We start from the raw sequence: 18,353 nt of genomic DNA on the forward strand, positions 1-18,353 counted from the left end.
GAGAGAGAGAGAGAGAGAGAGAGAGAGAGAGAGAGAGAGAGAGAGAGAGAGAACGAGCAGGGGAGAGGCAGAGAGACAGGGAGACAGAGGACTGGAAGCAGGCTCCAAGCCGACAGCAGAGAGCTGGATGCGGGCTGGAACTCAAAAACGGGGAGATCATACCGAGAGCCAAGTCTGACGCCTAACGGACTGAGCCCCCCCCCAGCCCCCCCCCCCCGTCTTATTGTCACACCATCTCAACTTTTCCTCAGTCTCTCTAGTTCATCTCCTTCCCCACCTCCCCTCCCCCCACCCACACCCAGGCTACACTCACTTTGACTTCCCCCTCACTCACAACGCCCTCCCCCACCCCTGTATCTTCAACCCTATCTTATCTCAGGATCTGCCTCCCTTTTTTCAGAAAGAGGGACAACCTGTCGGGCAGTGAGCCGCGCGCGCTTCTCCCAGTGGTGGCCTCCTTCTCGTGGGTGGCGCGCGCCCTCTGCTGGTCAGAGGAGGGTAAGCCAGGGCCAGGTTTTGCAGCTAAGCCTGAGCTGAGTTTGGTGGAACTTCAGGTGTCTCACCCTAACCGAAGACTAGAGGACTCCGACGCTTCCAGACTTCTTTTGGGCTTGGGAGAGCAAAGGGGGAACCCCAGCCCTACATCCCTAGGAAGTTCTGGAAGTGGCTAAAGTGGGTCATTCTCGATGAACCCTTTTTCTCACCACCTGAAGGCCCCTCTGAATACTGCACCCACAGGAACCATGGCCCTTATAATATTTCTATAGCTTTTACAACACTATTGGCAGGAAAACTGCCTTAAACGCGTTCCCTTAGGGGCACCTGGGTGGCTCAGTCGGTTAAGGGCCCGACTTTGGCTCAGGTCTTGATATTACGGTTCCTGGGTTCCAGCCCCACGTCAGGCTCTGTGCTGACAGCTCAGAGCCTGGAGCCTGCCTGGGTTCTGTGGTTCTGTGTCTCCCTCTCTCTCTGACCCTCCCCTGCTTGCACTGTCTCTCTCCCTCTCTCTCTCAAAAATAAATAAAACATTTTTAAAAAATTTAAAAACCGTGTTCCCTTAGATGAAAACAACACCTAGGTAGGTGCATCAAGAGATGGCTGTGACCTTGGGCTGCACACCAAGGCAAGTCCCTTGCTCCTCTTCCACCTAGTCTTGGTGATTCTATCCCGAGCTTCCTGTGGGCTGCTAGGAGACCACCTTGGGCTCCCGCCAGGAGGCGAGGAGATTTCCCTGTGGCCTGTGGGCAGAAAGGGGAAATGCAGGTGGAAGGCAGGACAGTTAAGTGCAGGGAGAGCTAGACTGCTTTTCCCCCAAAGAGTGCTGATGAAATCACCAAGGGCCACCTAAGGAAAGGGTCTTTATTCCTTTTTATTTCATTGTCACTTAATTTTTTCCCTGGTTTTCCAAATAACACGTACTATGCATAGAAAATTTGAGAAATACACATGTAAAGCCTTCATTAACATGTGTGGGGTGAAGAGTGTAATGAAATGTGGGGAAAAAATCACCTACAGTCTCATTGCACAGAGGCCAGTATGACTCTTTGACATAATCTCCTTCTTTTCGCTATGGCTTTTAGAATTTAATGGTATCCTACTATAGTTGCCTGATATTCTGGCATAAATATGTTCCACTATCATTATGCCCTATAAATTTCATGGGTGGAAGGCAGGCTCGTGCATTCCATGGAGCAGATGAACCAGGGGGTGAGTCCCACATTGCGGGGGCCTCAGCGACTTGGAGGGACATGCAAAAGGCCTCTTTGCAAGGGGCAGGAAGCTGGGAGGGAGAAAGAATTCACCTGAGAGCCACAACCAGGATCCAGAAAGATCTGGGCTGCTAAGAATTGTACGCTAAATGTAACTAGGTGAAATTTTTTTTGGCAAGGAGTGTGAGGTCTTGCTCTTAGATCTTTTTTTTTAATTCAGTCTTTTTCCTTTTTTTTTTTTTAAAGTTTTATTTATTTTTGATACAGAGAGAGACAGAGCATGAGAGGGGGAGGGTCAGAGAGAGGAGACACAGAACCAGAAGCAGGCTCCAGGCTCTGAGCTAGCTGTCAGCACAGAGCCTGACGCAGGTCTCGAACCCACAAATGTGAGATCTGACCTGAGCCAAAGTCGGAGGCCTAACTGACTAAGCCACCCAGGCGCCCCTTGCTCTTAGATCTTTAAATGAAAGTAGAAAGTACAGGAGGCCAGGGTATGAGGCGTGGCAAGGGAGTGGCCCAGGAGAGCCTATGTATAAATGAGTGGCTACTTAGTCAACATTAAATGGAAACCTGAAGGATGAAATGCAGAAAAACCATTGGGATTGGAGGATGCATTGATGGAGCCATGGCACCTAGGATGAAGGAAATGACCCACTTGCTCCAATGATTATGCCCCCAGCATACTGTACACAGTGTTAGAGAACACTTCTGAGAAAACCTCAGGTGGAGAGTATACGGAATAGTGGGCTCAGGAAGCTAAAAGAAAGAACGTTGGAGCAACAACAGCAATGAGAGACGTAGTCTGGGAACCAAACTAGGTAAAGGGACATGAGCGTGTCCTCAATCACTCAAAGAGCTGCCCTGTGGCAGAGAACCTGGATGCGCGTGACAGTGTTAGGACAAGGCGGTAGGAAGCTATGGCAAGACGGATCCCATCAGTTTGATCTAATGAAGCACCTCTGTCAGTACTTGGCTGCCCCTTCATTGGGGGGTCGAGGAGGAGTTGGACAAGTTAATTTCTCCAATCTTGAGACCCTTGAAGTCCTGTGAGTGACTTGGTAAAGACAGGATTTTAGGTGCCATTTGTCAGTTGAAGAGAGGTGTTGTTAGATCGGAGGATCTTTTTATCTATGAAATCACATCCTTAAAGTCCACCCTGCCCCTCTGTGTTTTCCTGTACACACACCAGTTTGGGAAGCTAAGATACAGGAGTGGGAGCCAGAGAACTGGAGTTCCAGCCCCAGTTTGGCAACCAATTTGCTATGTGATCTTTGGAAAATCACATCTCTTCTCTGGAATTCCATTCTATCTCATTAAAATAATGAGAGTCAGCCAGGGATTTGCAAATTCTATTCTGTGGAACCTCATAGGTCACCTGGGTCCTCTTTGTTCCCCCCAACCCCTGCCTCAAAAGTTGTAAGATATCTGTTGCAGGTGATTTCTAAGGTCGTGTCCAGCGCCAGCAATCCAGAGATGGGTATTCTCTTCTCCAGGCTGTCTTGGCTCTGGCAACATCCCTGCCTCCATGGTGTTTCCAATCCCGAGTTACTGTGGTTGGGATGACTCTACTCCCGCCAAAGCCCCAAAGAAGCCACACTTTTAACACACTTAGCTTCCTGATGATCCAGGTCTGTCTTCATTGATGATTAACCTCTTCACTCTTGGCCTTCCCAAGGTACTGATTCTACCATTGCTTCTCTCTCCAATCCAGGGTCCAGCCCCCTTTGCATTCCCTGAAATCTTGAGCCTTTTCTCAATCCCGTCATTTATGTCACCAGTAAAAATATGGCTCACTCCCCTCCCCACCTCCTACACCCCATATGCTTTTGCTATCAAGTTTATAAAACACTTCCACACCCATTGTTTTATTGGTCAGGGAGGAAGGGAGGGTAGACAGGGTAGGGATTGTCAGGGAGTAAGGTTAGGGAGGAAGACAGGGTAGGGATTGTTTCAGCCCTAGAAAGATATATAAACCAAGTCACAAGATGTTAAGAGACTTGGCCAAAGTCTTGGGCTTGTTCTAAGACCTCTGTCTTCTGGTTTCTCTCTCCATCGCCCTGAGTGGCCCTTGATCACCTTGTTCGTAGGGTCCCTCCCACCGGATGCCAGAATTACACAGACCTGTGTCTCCTCCAGTAATGTGTGTTCCATGTCACCAAGCTCCCCTTGCAGACGGAATCAGAAGCCTGACTAGCATGTGGCATGAAAACATCGGTATTCACACTGCCTGATACCTGCACAGTCACAGAGCAACAATGCCACCTAGGGCACGGAGGCTTACAGAGCACTTGCCCATATGTTGGCTCATGTGACCAAAGCCCATCACAGTGGGCTTCTGTGTTGTACTTTCCTCAGAGCCTTCTGCTTTTCTGGCCTTCATCTTGTTTTCAACATGTCTTTAAAATGGACTTAACTTCAGCTTGTTCCTCAGCCTATTTATAATTCATCTCAAGCAGACTTGCTGATAATAAAAAGGAGCCCTACCATTCATTGAACCTGACTCTGCCAGGCTCTGCCCTATGCTAATGCTTTTCACGTGCTAATCTTTTTGATCTGGCCATCACCTTGCAAGGTGGGGATGGCTCTCTCTGTTTTCAGCTGAGGAAGCTGAGGCGTGGAGAAGTCAGGTGGCTGTGATCACAGAACTCAAGTCCTCAGCATCTCTCTCCTGGAGAGCCTCTTCCTCATGCGGATGTGACCTGCTGCTTTGCCCCCTGCAGATGTACTCTTGTCTACTTGTCACAGCAGAAGATGATTGGTTATGATGGGCAAATTGATGGCTTGTCATATGAGTGCCCTTGGTTAGGGGCTTCATCTGATAAAGAACAAATCAGAGACTGTTTTGTTGCCCCATTGTCTTTTGCAAGACTCCCTCTTCCTACGTGTGTTCTTACAAATTTGGAGTAGATCATGGTACTGTGGGTGGGGCTGGAGATCTGACCGCACTTTGACTGTGGTGGCATTTCCTTCCTCAGTTTTGTCACTGGTATTTCCCCTGACTCTCCTCTGTCTTGGGATAGTGGGTTTAGTATGTAGAGGCAAGTGACCCATTATCCCATTGACTGTGACTTTCTATTTCTGAGAATTCTCTCACTGGATCCTGTCTACTATTTGCTTCTTTCATGTCTTTGTAGACAAAGGCAACATAGTGTCATGGTTCGAAGCAAGGGCTTTGGGGCTGAACGTCTGGGTTTGGGGTGCTGGCTCTGTCCCTTGCTAGCTGTGTGACCTCAAGCATGTTACTTTACTGTTTTGTGCCAAAATTACCCTACCTGCAAAATGAATATGATAATAACAGAACGTACCTTAGACAGCTGAAAGATTAAATGATCATATAAGTACCTTGTACATATATCAGTGTTTTTTATTATTAGACAAGCAAATAAAAACCACCCCAAACAAAGCGAGCACCTGCCTCTTCTCCCTGTAGTCCTAATCAGATGCCCCCAGGTGTCCTGGGAGGAACTCGAGTGGCCACATCTACTTTTCTAGGCCAGTCTAGACCTTGTCCTGGACCCACCTGCTGAATTTCACCAAGAACCAGCCTCTTGACTGGTGATGGGGCCACACCACAAGCACAGAGGGCAGCCTCGTATACCCAGAGCATCCGCCTTTTCTTTTTGGGGTAATACATAATCTAGAACTACAGGGTCTCAGCTAGTGTGATTTTGGAAATCTGTCTATACTATTTGGAAACTTGGTTTTCTCTTTTAAAATGTGGACAATAGTGGGGCACCTGAGTGGCTCAGTCAGTTAAGCGTACAACTTTGGCTCAAGTCATGATCTCACAGCTGGTGAGTTCAAGCCCCACATCGGGCTCTATGCTGACAGCTCAGAGCCTGGAGCCTGCTTAGGATTCTATGTCTCTTTCTCTCTCTGTCCTTCTCCCACTCCCACTGTGTCTCTCTTTCTCTCTCAAAAATAAACATTAAAAAATAAAATAATAATGAAACGTGGATAGTAGTAATGCTTACTTCCCATGGTCATTATGTGGATTAAATAAGAATATATTAGCAATGGCATCTAACCTACTTCTCACAATTAATGGTATCCCAATAATATCTGAATATTATTTTTCTCTGCGTGGCAGACACGGCTACTCTCCCTTCCCTCATCCCCAGGAGGCATGCTCCTGATTTCATAAAGCAGAGTTGTCACTGGGAAATGGTTGCCCAGCCAGGGACTAACTTTTCAGATTTCCTTGTATTTTGGTGGAAGCCATGCAACTTGTTTTTGCCAACAGAATCTGAATCAAAAAGATAGTATTTGTTGCTTGCAGGCCAAAGTGTTTAAAAGTGGATGTTCTTTCTCCATACTCTCTTCTGGATTTAGATGAAGACTAGTTCCTAAGAGAAGGCAGAGCTACCATCTGGATGGATCCTGGTTCCTAAAACACCACATGGAGAGGTCACCCATTCACATGCATTAGACTATTCCTTGAAGTTTGGGAGTTTTTTTGGTTACAGCAACTAGTATTATCATAGTGAATATTGAAACTGCATTTAATCTTTACAACAATCCTTTGAAGTAGACATTATGATTTCTCCCACTTTATAGATGAGGAAACTGAGACACAGAGATTAAGTATGAAATCACACAGTGAAAAAGGACAGAGCAGAATGTAAACCCTGTCCCATTTCAGAAGCAGTGAGTTCTCTTAATCACGAAGGATGTGAAAGAGCTTTATACACTAAAGCCTCCTAGAAATAATAATAATAAGGGCTACTATTTATTGACAGCTTAAGTGTCAGGCACTATTTAAAGAGCTTTACAATCATTTAATCCTTACAACCCTCTGGAGTTGATTCTAGTGTTATTCTCATTCTGTAGATGAGGAAAACTAAGGCACAAAACATGAAAGAACTTGTGTGGGGTCCCAGTGTTGCTAAGCGGTTCAAACCCTAACAGCCCAGCTCACTTTTTCCCCCACCCCTTATTATCGTCTCTTATGGAGGAACGAGCAGATTCTAAGATTCTGAGAGGCTTAAGAAGTGGCAGGACTATATGCCCAAACCCAAGCCCAAGCCCAGGACAGGTTCCAATTCCAGCATTAACTATGGGTTCCAGACAAATAGAGTGATAAATGAACTTTAGAAGCCTTGTGGCCAACTGCAGCCCTTGCATTAATCTCAAATGACATGATAGAGTAGAAGGAACCCAAATGGACATGGCTTCAAACCCAGCCTTTGCCTACTCCCTACGGAACTGAGAAGGCTACTTCCTCTCTCTGAGCCTTCCTTAATTTGCGTGAGATTAGAGGAGGAGGAAGTAGTTAAAATGAGGCTGGAAGGCCAGACCCTGAGCTTGAGCATCAGGTTATTTTTTTCTGAAAGAGGAGGACAAGTTGCTTAGCAACACAGCAGGAAGTTGTCAGGGAGGCTTCAGGCAGTGCTGTCCTTTTTCTAATTTTACAGTATGGAGAGATCTGAGGCAACACTAGATTGGGAGATGAATGGGACATGTGGGGAGTGGTCCCTTGGTTTTCTACTTTTGGTACACAGAGGCAGAGAGACAAGTTTTGGGTCCATCTTGCACACATCTGTGCAATGACCATATCTGCGACCATGTATCTAAAACTCAGGGCCACCTTATATGTGTGCTACACTTTACAGTTTACAAAGCACATCCATAGACATGCTTTCACTTGATACTGACACAGTTTCTTTAATTCCTATATGACAGACAGGGGAGAAAAGTCTCAAAGTCCTATAGTGAGGAAATACCAGGGCCCAGATTTGCTGCAAATCTCAGCATATTTTCACTTCATGTTGAAGCATAGATGTTCATAGAAGCATCTACACACATGTGTGCACATAATTCCATATCCTCACAGTTTGAAGGTTCTTTATGCCTAGTGTCCCAAGATGCCCCACAACGCACCTATCCCCATCCCTGGTCACAAAGAAGGTGCAATATGGAGGTAAGGTTCAGCTGCTCTTCCCTGCTGACCCCATCCAGCCTGGGGCCAGGGGAATCCCTGAAGGGTGGAGTCCCAAGAGGGACCTGGCCTGCTGGGCCAAAGGCCTCAACTCAGGAATGTTGCTGGGCTGGGCCTGGCTGGCACAAGTGCCTACATATCAGCAGCTGAAGCAAGTCCTCTGGCTGGCATTCCCAAGAGATATGCACATGGGTCCCACTGGACCCTTGCCTGCAGCAAGGAGTAAACACGTGTCACCCAGGTTATAGGTAGCTCATGGGAGCTCCAGGTCTCCAGAGCCCCCCACTGCCTCAGGGGCCAGCAGAGCTTGTCAGAGCAGCCCCAGGCTCCTTTCCAGATTCTGTCTTGATCCCTTATTCCCTCTTCAATATTTATTAATACTGCTGACTACCTTAGCAATGGCTGTTACCTCAACAATGTTAATATTATCATTCTTGTTACAGCCACTTGATAGACAACACATCTGAAGTCCTTGTTTCCATCTGACGGTTGAGAAAACTGAAGTAAGTTCAGAGAAGGTGAATGACTGACTTAGATCACTAGCTAGTTAATGGTAGAATACGGACTCGAACCTCTGACTCCTGGAATTTGCTCCGTACATCACCTCACACTGCTGTATCTGGGCAGAGTGCGGGAGGAGTATCTGGGCAGAGTGTGGGAGGAGGAGTCACAAGGGAACACCCAGCCACTCTATTCTTTATCCCCAGATTGCACGTGCCCAGTACCCTGGAGGCCAACATGCCTCAGAATAGGCAATTTGAATAATTGTTTTGATAAAGGTTTTATCAACTTCTAAAAAATTATTTGAGATGGTTACTATAGCAATATACACAAAACAGAATCTTCAGTTTCAAAAGACAAGTAAAAAAAAACAATTGGTGAAATATGAGAGACATTCCCATAAGTCAAGGACAAGGCCAATAAATCTGTTTGTGATCACTGCCATCAAGGAACATTCTATTAAAGGTCCAAGTCAATGCAATAAGATAAAAATATATATGCTATATACAAATATTGGAAAGGAAGATATTAAAATGTACTTGTTTGCCAACAGTACAGCTTTCTACCTAGAAAATCCAACAGACCCAACTGGAACACAATTAGACCTAATGAAACTAGTGTATCCGGTCACATACAAAGATTAACATACAAAGACTTATAGTTATCCTATAACTCTATAAAAATAAGGAAAAGAATTGGGAATAACAGATTTATAACAACAATAAAAAATATGCTCCTAAATAAACCTTATGAAAACCATGGAAACCTCTAAGTGAAGAAAATGACAAATCTTTACTAAGAGACAAAAAAGAAGACCTGAATAAATGGAACACTTAGCATGTTGCTGGGTAGAATGACTCAATATTATAAAATGTCAAATCTGTCCAAATTGGTCTATAAAAGTAATATAGGCTTGGCTCTAAAGTTCTTCCGGACTATGCTTAAGGAGAGCTTAGACAATTTTAGCCAAAGAACAATAAGCTAACTGCAAAGCTACAGTTATTGAAGGTGTGATGTGACACAGAAATTGTTAAGTAAACCAACAGAACTGAGTAGAGCCTTGAAACAGACCCATGTATATGTGGGAATTTCATAAGAGATAAAGATCACATTCACTGTAGGGAAAGGAAGACTGTTGAAAGGTTGGCACAACTTGTTATTCATTTTGGAAAATATAGTTATATCTCTACTGCTCATTACATACAAAAATAAATTCCAAAATAGATTAAAGAATGAACATATAGCTGTATACTTATTGGCAGCCAAAGACAAACATGGAAACTGTCACCACTTCACATTTATTGAGACCCTACTAAATGCCAGGCACTGTGCTAGTTCTCATTGTTTAAAGCAAGAATATGGGGGCACCTGGGTAGCTCAGTTGGTTAAGCAATGAACTCTTTTTTTGTTAATGTTTATTTATTTTTGAGAGACAGAGTGTGAACAGGGGAGAGGCAGAGAGAGAAGGAGACATAGAATCGAAAGCAGGCTCCAGGCTCTGAGCTGTCAGCACAGAGTCTAATGTGGGTCTCGAGCCCGACGTGGGTCTCGAACCCACAAACCATGAGATCATGACCTGAGCTGTAGTCAGACGCTAAACTAACTGTGCTACTCATGCATCCCAAGCAGCCAACTCTTGATGTCAGCTCAGGTCATGATCTCAGGGTCGTGAGTTCAAATGAGTGTTGGAACCTGCACTGGGTGTGAATCCTACTTAAAAATATAAGATAGATTTTAAAAGAAAGCATATCAGTAAGTTGATATGAAGAGAAAAATTTCCCCTATGTTTATTATTTGAATAAGGGATAATGAGCCTTCTATGGCAGTTATGCCAAAGATAGAGGAGTATTCTTGAAGTGGTCTTTTAAAAAAGTATTTATTTATTTTTGTGATAGAGAGAGAGGGAGAGAGAGAGAGCAGGGGAGGGGGAGAGAGAGAGAGGGAGATGATCTAAAGCAGGCTCTTCGCTGTCAGTGCAAAGCCTGATGTGGGGTTCGAGTGAGATCATGACCTGAGATGAAATCAAGAGTCAGATGCTCAACTGAGTGAGTCACCCAGGAGCCCCTAAATGGTCTTCAATGGTCCTTGCAAGAATGTGTATGTGTATGCCCATGCCCATGCTCTGTGTGTGTTCATGTACAAAACATGCGCTGCATGTGTACATACATGTTTGCTGTGTTAGATAGGTATCTAACTCACTTGTTCAGCAAAGGACATTCTTAAGTTCTTGGGATTTGGAAAGAGCTTGAGGAAAAGTGAATGAAGAGACTTTGGAGATGTGTGAGAGAGGAGGGGGACCAGGCCAGCCAGACACTACTCAGCCTCGATCTTCCTTTCTTCTTTCCTTCCTTCCTTCCTTCCTTCCTTCCTTCCTTCCTTCCTTCCTTCCTTCCTTTCTTCCTTCCCTCTTACATTCCTTTTTTCTTTCCTTCCTTCCTTCCTTCCTTCTTTCCTTCTCTCTGTTTCTTTTTTGATGATTCTCCTTCTTTTTAAGGTAATAATAATATTCATTGTAACAAACTAGGAGATCAGGAAAAAACTAAGAAGAGAGTAAAACTGATCATTTAAAATTCCACAACTTAGGGAAAGCAATCACTGATATTTTAGTAAACATCTTAAAAGTCTCTGTTGCTGCACACACGTAAGTGCGCACACAATCATCCAGTATATACCTATTGACGGCCTACTGTGCACCCAGGCACTATGCTAGGTGCAGGGAATCTAGCGGTGAACAAGACAGACCTTTTATTGAGAAGATACAAGATAAATAAGCAACAAAAATCTATCAGGGTGACAAACACTATGAAGAAAATAAATCAAGGGTATGTGAAGTAAGGTGACTGTGGGGCAAGTGGAGATGCATTCATCAGGAAGAGGTGGCTATTAAACCAAGATCTGAATGACATTAAGAGGACGGCTATTTAAAGATCACACACTCTCTCTCCCACACAAATAGACTGGACCACATTATATTGTTTTTAACCAGATAGTGTCACTTTATCATGGTCATTTTTCATGTCAATGAATATAGGTTCATGCATCATTTTAATGGTCCATAATATCCCAATGAATATTGATTTATCACAATATACTTAATCTCTTACTCTTATATCCAATTTTTTATTATTATAAACAATATTGGGATTAGCATCCTTGTGTCAGGTCCTTTCACTTATTTCCTTAGGGCAAATTTCTGGAAATGTGAAGCTGGGTCAAAGAGCATGCTGCCTTTTATATATTTTTTAAAAAGTATGCTTCATACCCAGCACAGAAGACCTAAGCTGAGATCAGGAGTTGACCCTTAACCAACTGAGCTACTCAGTCACCCCTGCCTTTCATGTTTTGATCCCTAGCCACATAGCTCTCCAAAGAGACTGAACTAGTATATATAAAACAATACAAAAATGTGCATAACTCTTCACGTTTTTATCATGATTGGCATTTTCCATTTTAAGAATCTCTGTCAGTATAAGACCTGCAATCTCCCACTACTGTTTTAACTTGAACTTCCTGGTCAATAGCGAAGTCTCTTTTAATGTGTTTATTGACTATTTATATTTTTTGTGTAAATGACCTCTTCACAGTTTCCACTAATTTTCTACTGAAAAAATATTTTGCTGCAAATATGTTCTCTCAGCTTCTCACTGGTCTTTCAATCTTATTTGTGGTTATTTTAACTTCTCTGTTTCTCTAACATTCAAAATCTAAAATGGAGTCAGGTGAATTAATCTTTTCCTTCAATGTCTATGCCTAAAAAGATGTTCTCTACTCAACTCATGATGCAATAGCAACAATACTAATAAATAATCTTTATTTCCTTGCCATATATTAACTACTACTTTCTAATTATGCAAAATATATACTAGTACATTTTTGTTGTAAAAATTAAACTCCATAGATAAGGTGAATGTCCTCTGGACAAAATCAATCCCATTTCTTCCAAGAAGTCATTTATTAAGAGTGATGTATATTTTTCTCAAGCTTCTATTATACACATACACATACACACACAAACTAAGGTTTAGTGTTGTTTTGCTTTTGCATAAATTATATTATACTGTACCTATTGTTAAGCAATTTTTAATTATACCACATGGTTTGTAGATCTTTCTTTTTTTAATTTTTTAAATGTTTTATTTATTTTTGAGAGAGAAAGAGACAGCATGAGCAGGGGAGGGTCAGAGAGAGAGGGTGACACAGGATCTGAAGACAGTCTCTAGGCTCTGAGCTGTCAGCACAGAGCCCGAGGCACGGTTCAAACCCACGAACCATGAGATCATGACTTGAGGCGAAGTTGGAGGCTTAACCGACTGAGCCACCCATGGACCCCTGGTTTGTAGATCTTTCATCAGAACATATGGCCCAATCTATTCTTTTTACCTGAATACCGTGGTCTCCTGTAATTTGGCTGTATCAGAATTTGTTCAACTCCTAACTCACTGGTGAATTTTTTTCTCCAAACAGTAACACAATAAAAATATCTTTGTCATGTTTCTTTGTGCACATATTCAAGTATTTCTGTAGGGTCAATACTAGAAATCAGAATTCTTAAATAAAAGGTATGTGCATTTAAATTTTTAGTAGGTACTTTTAAGCTGTCTCCTCTTCTAAGGATTTTATAGCCTTTTTCTTTACATTAAGAAAATCAATTTGGAGTTTATTTTGGGGTGAAGAATGAGAAAGGATTGACTTTTTTCCTTCATATAAATGACTACCCAGTTGTACAAAACCATATGCTGACTAATCCATCTTTTCTCAAATGGATTTGAAATGATGCCTGTATCACATATTAAATTCCCATGTATGCCAGGGTTTAGCTTTGGATTATCTATTTTGTTCTGTTGGTCTAGTCCTATGTCAGTGCTATATATTTTAACTACCTTAGCTCTATGATACATTTAAATATCTGCCAGGGCAGGCCTTCCATCATTATTCTTCTTTCTCATGCTTTCCTGATATTACGTGTTTTTCTGGTATTATATGTAATTTTTTAAGGACTAAAATGTAGGAAGATAATAATGGAATACCTCTTTCCCTATTTATATTGTTTATCATCACCCCTTCTTCCTTTTAGGTAGTCATATATAGAAATGCACACAGAGAAACTAATTTTATGATTTATGGACTTTAAGCTAAATATCAATTCAGGAGACTATGAAGAAGAGATGTAAAGAAATGAAGTGGGGTAATCTCAAGAGAGGGGAGTTAACTGCTGTGGGCAATTAATCCAAGTCGAGAGAGACCTCAGGAGCAGCTAATTACTAAAGAAATAGTGGGGGAAACTGAGGGGTAAAAAACCTATGAAAGCCTAAGCTAGATTGGGGGAATATTAATGCAGAAACTAAGAGGTTAAGCCTGAAGACACAGGGAAGAAAAAACGAAAAATAGGGCTGGAGGTTGCTGGAGTGAAAAGTTAGCTATCCAGCCAGCAAGTGCAACAGAAAGACTGCCTCTAAATCTCAGCAATGTATTAAACTAAGGTCAACTAATGTATTGAATCCTGAGACTATCCCCTGCAGTTTATCTATCTTGCACTGAATCTTTCATCACTGAACTAGAACAATTTTTCTACCTACCCCTCATGTGTACACCTGGCCTGTGTGGGTATAGGTGACTTTCTTGTAGGATGGTCAGCAAGGTTCTGAAAAGGAAGGTAATGGTCTTAATAAAGGGTCATAAACTGTCAACAGCTGCTGTCTTGGGGCCATTTACAGCAAATAATAAAGGGGTCAGAAGTACCACTTAAAGTGGGACATGTGAAGATGTTCAGCCCTCCATACCTGGCTGTCAGCTGTCTTTCATCATGGTGGTGTGACTGGAAGGGCTGCTGTGGCAGCCTCTGTTGTAGAAAACCTCCAGAGATGCCCATCTGGGTGCCTGAGGCAGTCTCCGTGGGTAGAGGCCACAGGATGTCCCCTTGGATATTGCCAGATGCTCTGGTTGCTGGGCACTCTGTCTGGCAGGCAAAGCAGTTACCATGACAACCAACACTGCCGCCCCCACGTCTGCAGATTTTTTTTTTTTTTTTTTTTTTTTTTTGCAATTCTCCTTTTCCATTAAGTACCAAGGTATTCCAGGGACAGGCAAGCATAGCTCTCAGGACGGAATGTCCTCTGCTCCAGGAAGAGGGGCAGGAAAGTGGGCAGTGGAGATATGTACACGTTATGACTGAAGGGGACTTCATCAGGGTAAATGCCTGTGTACCTGCTTTCTGGATTAAAATATTTGCCTTTGGTTGTATATCAAAGCAACACATGGCCAGATCACTGTGTATTCACACATTTGCTTTCCTGCTCCCCTCCCCTCTCTGCTGCTCCTGTGCTGGGAGAGTTACCCCAGTCCTTTGCCAGGGGAAGTGCTGAGTCATGGCTCCATCTGGGTTTCTGTCTCCTATCCTCCATCTCCACTCTTTCCTCATTCCACCTCTCACCCAGGCTGGGCTTTCTCTAGAATTCTGAGCCCTCTTCACCACTTCTCTCCTCAGTCTTGACTCACTGTCCTGAGGTTCATTTCTGAGCCATAAAAAGAAGGCACTTTACAGCACTTTCTCCCTTCTCACCTTGCCTTCTCAGAAGACTGACCCTTTCTCCATGTGACCAGCGCTCCCAGAGAAAACAGGAGTCTGACCAGGTTTGACCCAGGAGGCTAATTCTTCCATGTATTCATACTGATCCTCCTCCAGTCACCAACCCCCTAATCGGATTATGGCAGTGTCTCATGCCTTGGGGGCATGGCAAAGAAAGTGATATTTAATTTGACACCGTGCATTGAGCCTTTTCTCTCATTCTAAGTCTCCAAGTGACAGACAACAGGTTCCTGGAGGTGTTGTGTGTGTGTGTGCGTGCGTGTATGTGTGTGTGTGCAGTAAAGGGAGGATGCTGTGTCTATGGGTTCAGGGGCAGTACGTAAGAGCAGAATGGGAGTTTCGGTAGGCTATCGGGTTTCTTTCCCACCCACTTTAGACTCTTCTAACGCAGAAGTTCCAATCAAGTAGTCTTGCTAACTAGTTCCAAATAAGGCAGACTAGAATTGTTTCCTCCGCTAGAGTGGAGGGAGTGGAAAGTGGCCCCACCCGCTTAGTCTGGTTGCTATGGCGACAGCCGCGGGGTGACCCAAGTGCTCCTCCCTCCCTCCTCCCAAACCAGAGAGATGACGGCACCGCGCTGACTGCGCCAAATTCCAGCCAATGGGCGGCTGATCCCGCCTCCCCTTCCGCCAGCTCTCCCCCTTTTCCCCCCGGGAATTCGATTCACAAATCTGGACTGGGGATTTCCGGCTCCAGGCCGGGTGCAAGGGCGTTGGACCGAGGTCGGGGAAGAGTCGCGCTCTGTCCTCTTAGGAGGGCAAATGGAAGCCGGCATCCTGGATTATCGGACCACACTCCTGCAACTCGCTACCAGAAGAGATCACAACCTACTCCCCAAATTATCCAGAAAATCTAGTTGAAGCCGAGCCTGTGACTCCTCCTGCCCTTATAAGCCCCCACCCTGCCCAAGCGCGCAGGTCAGCACCACGGACAGCGAGCCCGGGCCTAGTCTTTTCGGGACTCGCGGGGTTCTGACTCCAGATTCTTGATGTCTAGGCGGCAACTAGGGTCAGAGACGTCAGAGCTGTACTGGAGCCAGGCCTCCTTGGGCCAATGAAACTTAATGGGGCGCTTAGCCACGTGGCTAAGAAGGCAATGGGACAGGAATCTCAGGCTAAAGACCTTATTTCTGTTCTTTCATCCCCAAAGAATGACTCCTGTCTCCCAGGCTGCTTATGTCCTAGCCTCCCTGGGGATAAGGGGCCAGGTTTGAATCTTAAGCAGGGATGGACTTCCCAAGGCAGTCCTGGGTGGGCGTGTGAGTGAAACGGCCTTGAAACAACCTAGTGTGTTGGAAGAAGGGTGTAGAGCTGAGTGTGACAGGCCCCACCTGAGAGTGGTGAGCACAGATTTAGGCCTGACTGGACTCTAGACAGTATATATAGTGGGGAGAGATGGAGAAAGAGAAAGACAGCAATCATAACTGGCTAGTTCTGTCTCAATGGACTACTTTGTAAAGGGAACACCCTTTGCTGTCCTCATCACGTAATCCCTAAAATAGCCTAGGCTTTAATGAAGAGCTAGGTGAGACAAGATGGAGGTGGAGTGTGTGAGGGGATTCAGCTTTATCACCAGGCCTCAACCAACCTTTGACTGTTTACTCTCAGAAGCCAAAGGGGGGGGGGTCAAGGGGACAGAAAGAGTAGCAGTTCTCAGGGACCCACCTTCTCCACGAGGCCTGTGAAGGGGGCCTTCCTGCCCTGCCTGTGACAGTTTCACGCCGGATCCCACTCCCTCCCTCCTGGGGCCCAAAGAAAGGCCGGCGCAAAACCATCTGCAGGCGCTTCCAGCGCTTTATAGTTCTCTCCGGGACAGACGGACAGACAGACAGTGCAGCCCGCGCCGTCGGCCCGCATCATTGGCACCTTGGACACGGCACCAGGCCCAACCCAGTCCCTGGTACCCTCCCGGGAGAATTCCGGTCCGGCCTCAAATCAGCACCTCAGACAGCTCCCAACACCCATCCCTCCCCCCTCCCTCTGGAAACAACCAAATAAATTAAAAGGTGAGGGGAACAAAAACACCTAAGGATAAGGAAGAGGGGGTGCCCCTTCCCCAGTGTAAGAAGAGTTTTCTGTCTCTTCCCATCCTTCCGCTGAGGAGCCGCCGCCGCCGGGGTGGCCTCCGAGGTTGATTTTGCTCCCAAACCTCAGCCTCCTGAAGCCGGCATCTTCCCCACCCCCCAACTCCCGGCATGCAACACGTTGGAAAAGGTAAGGAGAGGAGGTGGGGGTGGGGAGAAGGACCATCCTGGTGGTTGTCTAGGCTCCTAGGGCTGCAGTTTCTCGCCGCACCTCAGTCAGTCCAAATCAAGAATTAATATTCCCTTTGGTCTGGGAAGGGGGATATGAGGGCTCAGTCAGGGAAAGAAATGCAAGCTGACATAGGTGGTGTGGGGGTGAAGCAGACAGGAGGGAAGATGGTGACACATGCCAGGAGGGAGGAAAAAAAGAGAACAAGAAGGGGAGATGGGGACATAGGTGCAGAAAGAGAAACGGGGGCAATAAGAGAAAGTCAAGTCGGGGGTAAGATGGAGACGGAAATACACACCCAAGTTTCCGAAAATGGAAAGGCAGAGAGGGAGATGGGAAGGCAGACAGGAGGATGAAGATAGAGGACGGAGGCCGAGAAATGGTCAAGACCAAGGGAGATGTATGTAGAGACACACAGAAGGGAAGGAGGAGACCCAGGTAGAATTGAAGACATGGGGCACAGGGAGACAGAAAGGGTGAGGTTGGGGGACCCCTCCCACGCGCATCCCCCCACCCTGTGCCTAGCAAATCCAGAGCCGCGGCCTCTGGCGTCCTGGCCTCCACCTTCCCCTGCGGGACAGGGGCGGCTCCTCCTCTGGCCGCGGCGTGGAGCGGCGATAACAGCGACGGCGGCTTGATGGTCCCGGGGGCTCCGAGTGCGTGTCAGGGGCTGGGGTGGAGGAGGTGGGGGCGGGCGCGGCCCTTGGGAATCCCTTAGCGGTCCAGGTTCATAGTCCAGTGCTTGGCTCCGGCCGCGCAGCTGTCCCTGGCGGCCGAGGAGGAAGAGGGGGCCGCGGGCGTGCTCCCGCTGGGTGGACCCCCGGCGCTGGCGGCGGCCTCGCCCTCGTTCTTGAGGTCTTGAAAGACCTGCGTGAAGAAGTGGGGGTCGGCGTTGAGCCGCAGCATCTGGGGGCTGAGCCTCTGGATGAGGCGCAGGCAGCGTTGCCAGAAGCGCTCCTTGTCTGGCTCCACGAGGAAGGGCTTGAGCGGGTACGAGATCTCGTTGCCCATGTAGGAGTAGGCGAGGTAGAGGCAGGTGAGGAAGGCGGCCTGCAGCTCGGCGGCCGACGCCAGCTCATCCCCGCGCAGCGACTCGCGGCACAGCAGGTACACGAACACCAGGTTGGCGGGCGTAATGAAGGCCTGGTCTTGCCAGCCCTGCAGCAGCAGCGAGCGGTCCACGCCGCGGAACCAGCCCACCAGCTCGCCGGGGCTCAGCTCCTTGAGGCGGTAGCAGCGTCGGCACACGAAATCGCCCAGGCAGCGCAGCAGCTCGCCGGTGGACGCCTGCACGATGACCCGCCGAGGCGAGCCGCCAGGCACCGGCGCCGCCGCCTGCGGGGCTGGGGGTGGCGGCGGTGGCGGCT

General features: G+C 46.3%; 2 protein-coding genes across 2 annotated transcripts in view; one reads left to right on the plus strand and one right to left on the minus strand.

Moving 5' to 3' along the window:
• Nucleotides 1–17,607, plus strand: part of FEV (FEV transcription factor, ETS family member) — a 22,812-nt gene extending 5,205 nt beyond the window's left edge. Inside the window, 3 exon segments of the mRNA XM_029933272.1 lie at nt 401–498; nt 16,835–16,947; nt 17,512–17,607. Of these exon segments, the coding sequence (XP_029789132.1) occupies nt 401–498; nt 16,835–16,947; nt 17,512–17,607 (307 nt within the window).
• Nucleotides 16,505–18,353, minus strand: part of CDK5R2 (cyclin dependent kinase 5 regulatory subunit 2) — a 6,774-nt gene continuing 4,925 nt past the window's right edge. The window contains exon 3 of the mRNA XM_029933273.1: nt 16,505–18,351. Coding sequence (XP_029789133.1) covers nt 17,701–18,351 — 651 coding nt within the window. The 3' untranslated portion in view covers nt 16,505–17,700. The remainder of the gene's footprint in view (nt 18,352–18,353) is intronic.

This window comes from Suricata suricatta, chromosome 3 (genome assembly GCF_006229205.1).
Source record: "Suricata suricatta isolate VVHF042 chromosome 3, meerkat_22Aug2017_6uvM2_HiC, whole genome shotgun sequence".
NCBI classification, from domain to species: Eukaryota; Metazoa; Chordata; class Mammalia; order Carnivora; family Herpestidae; genus Suricata; species Suricata suricatta.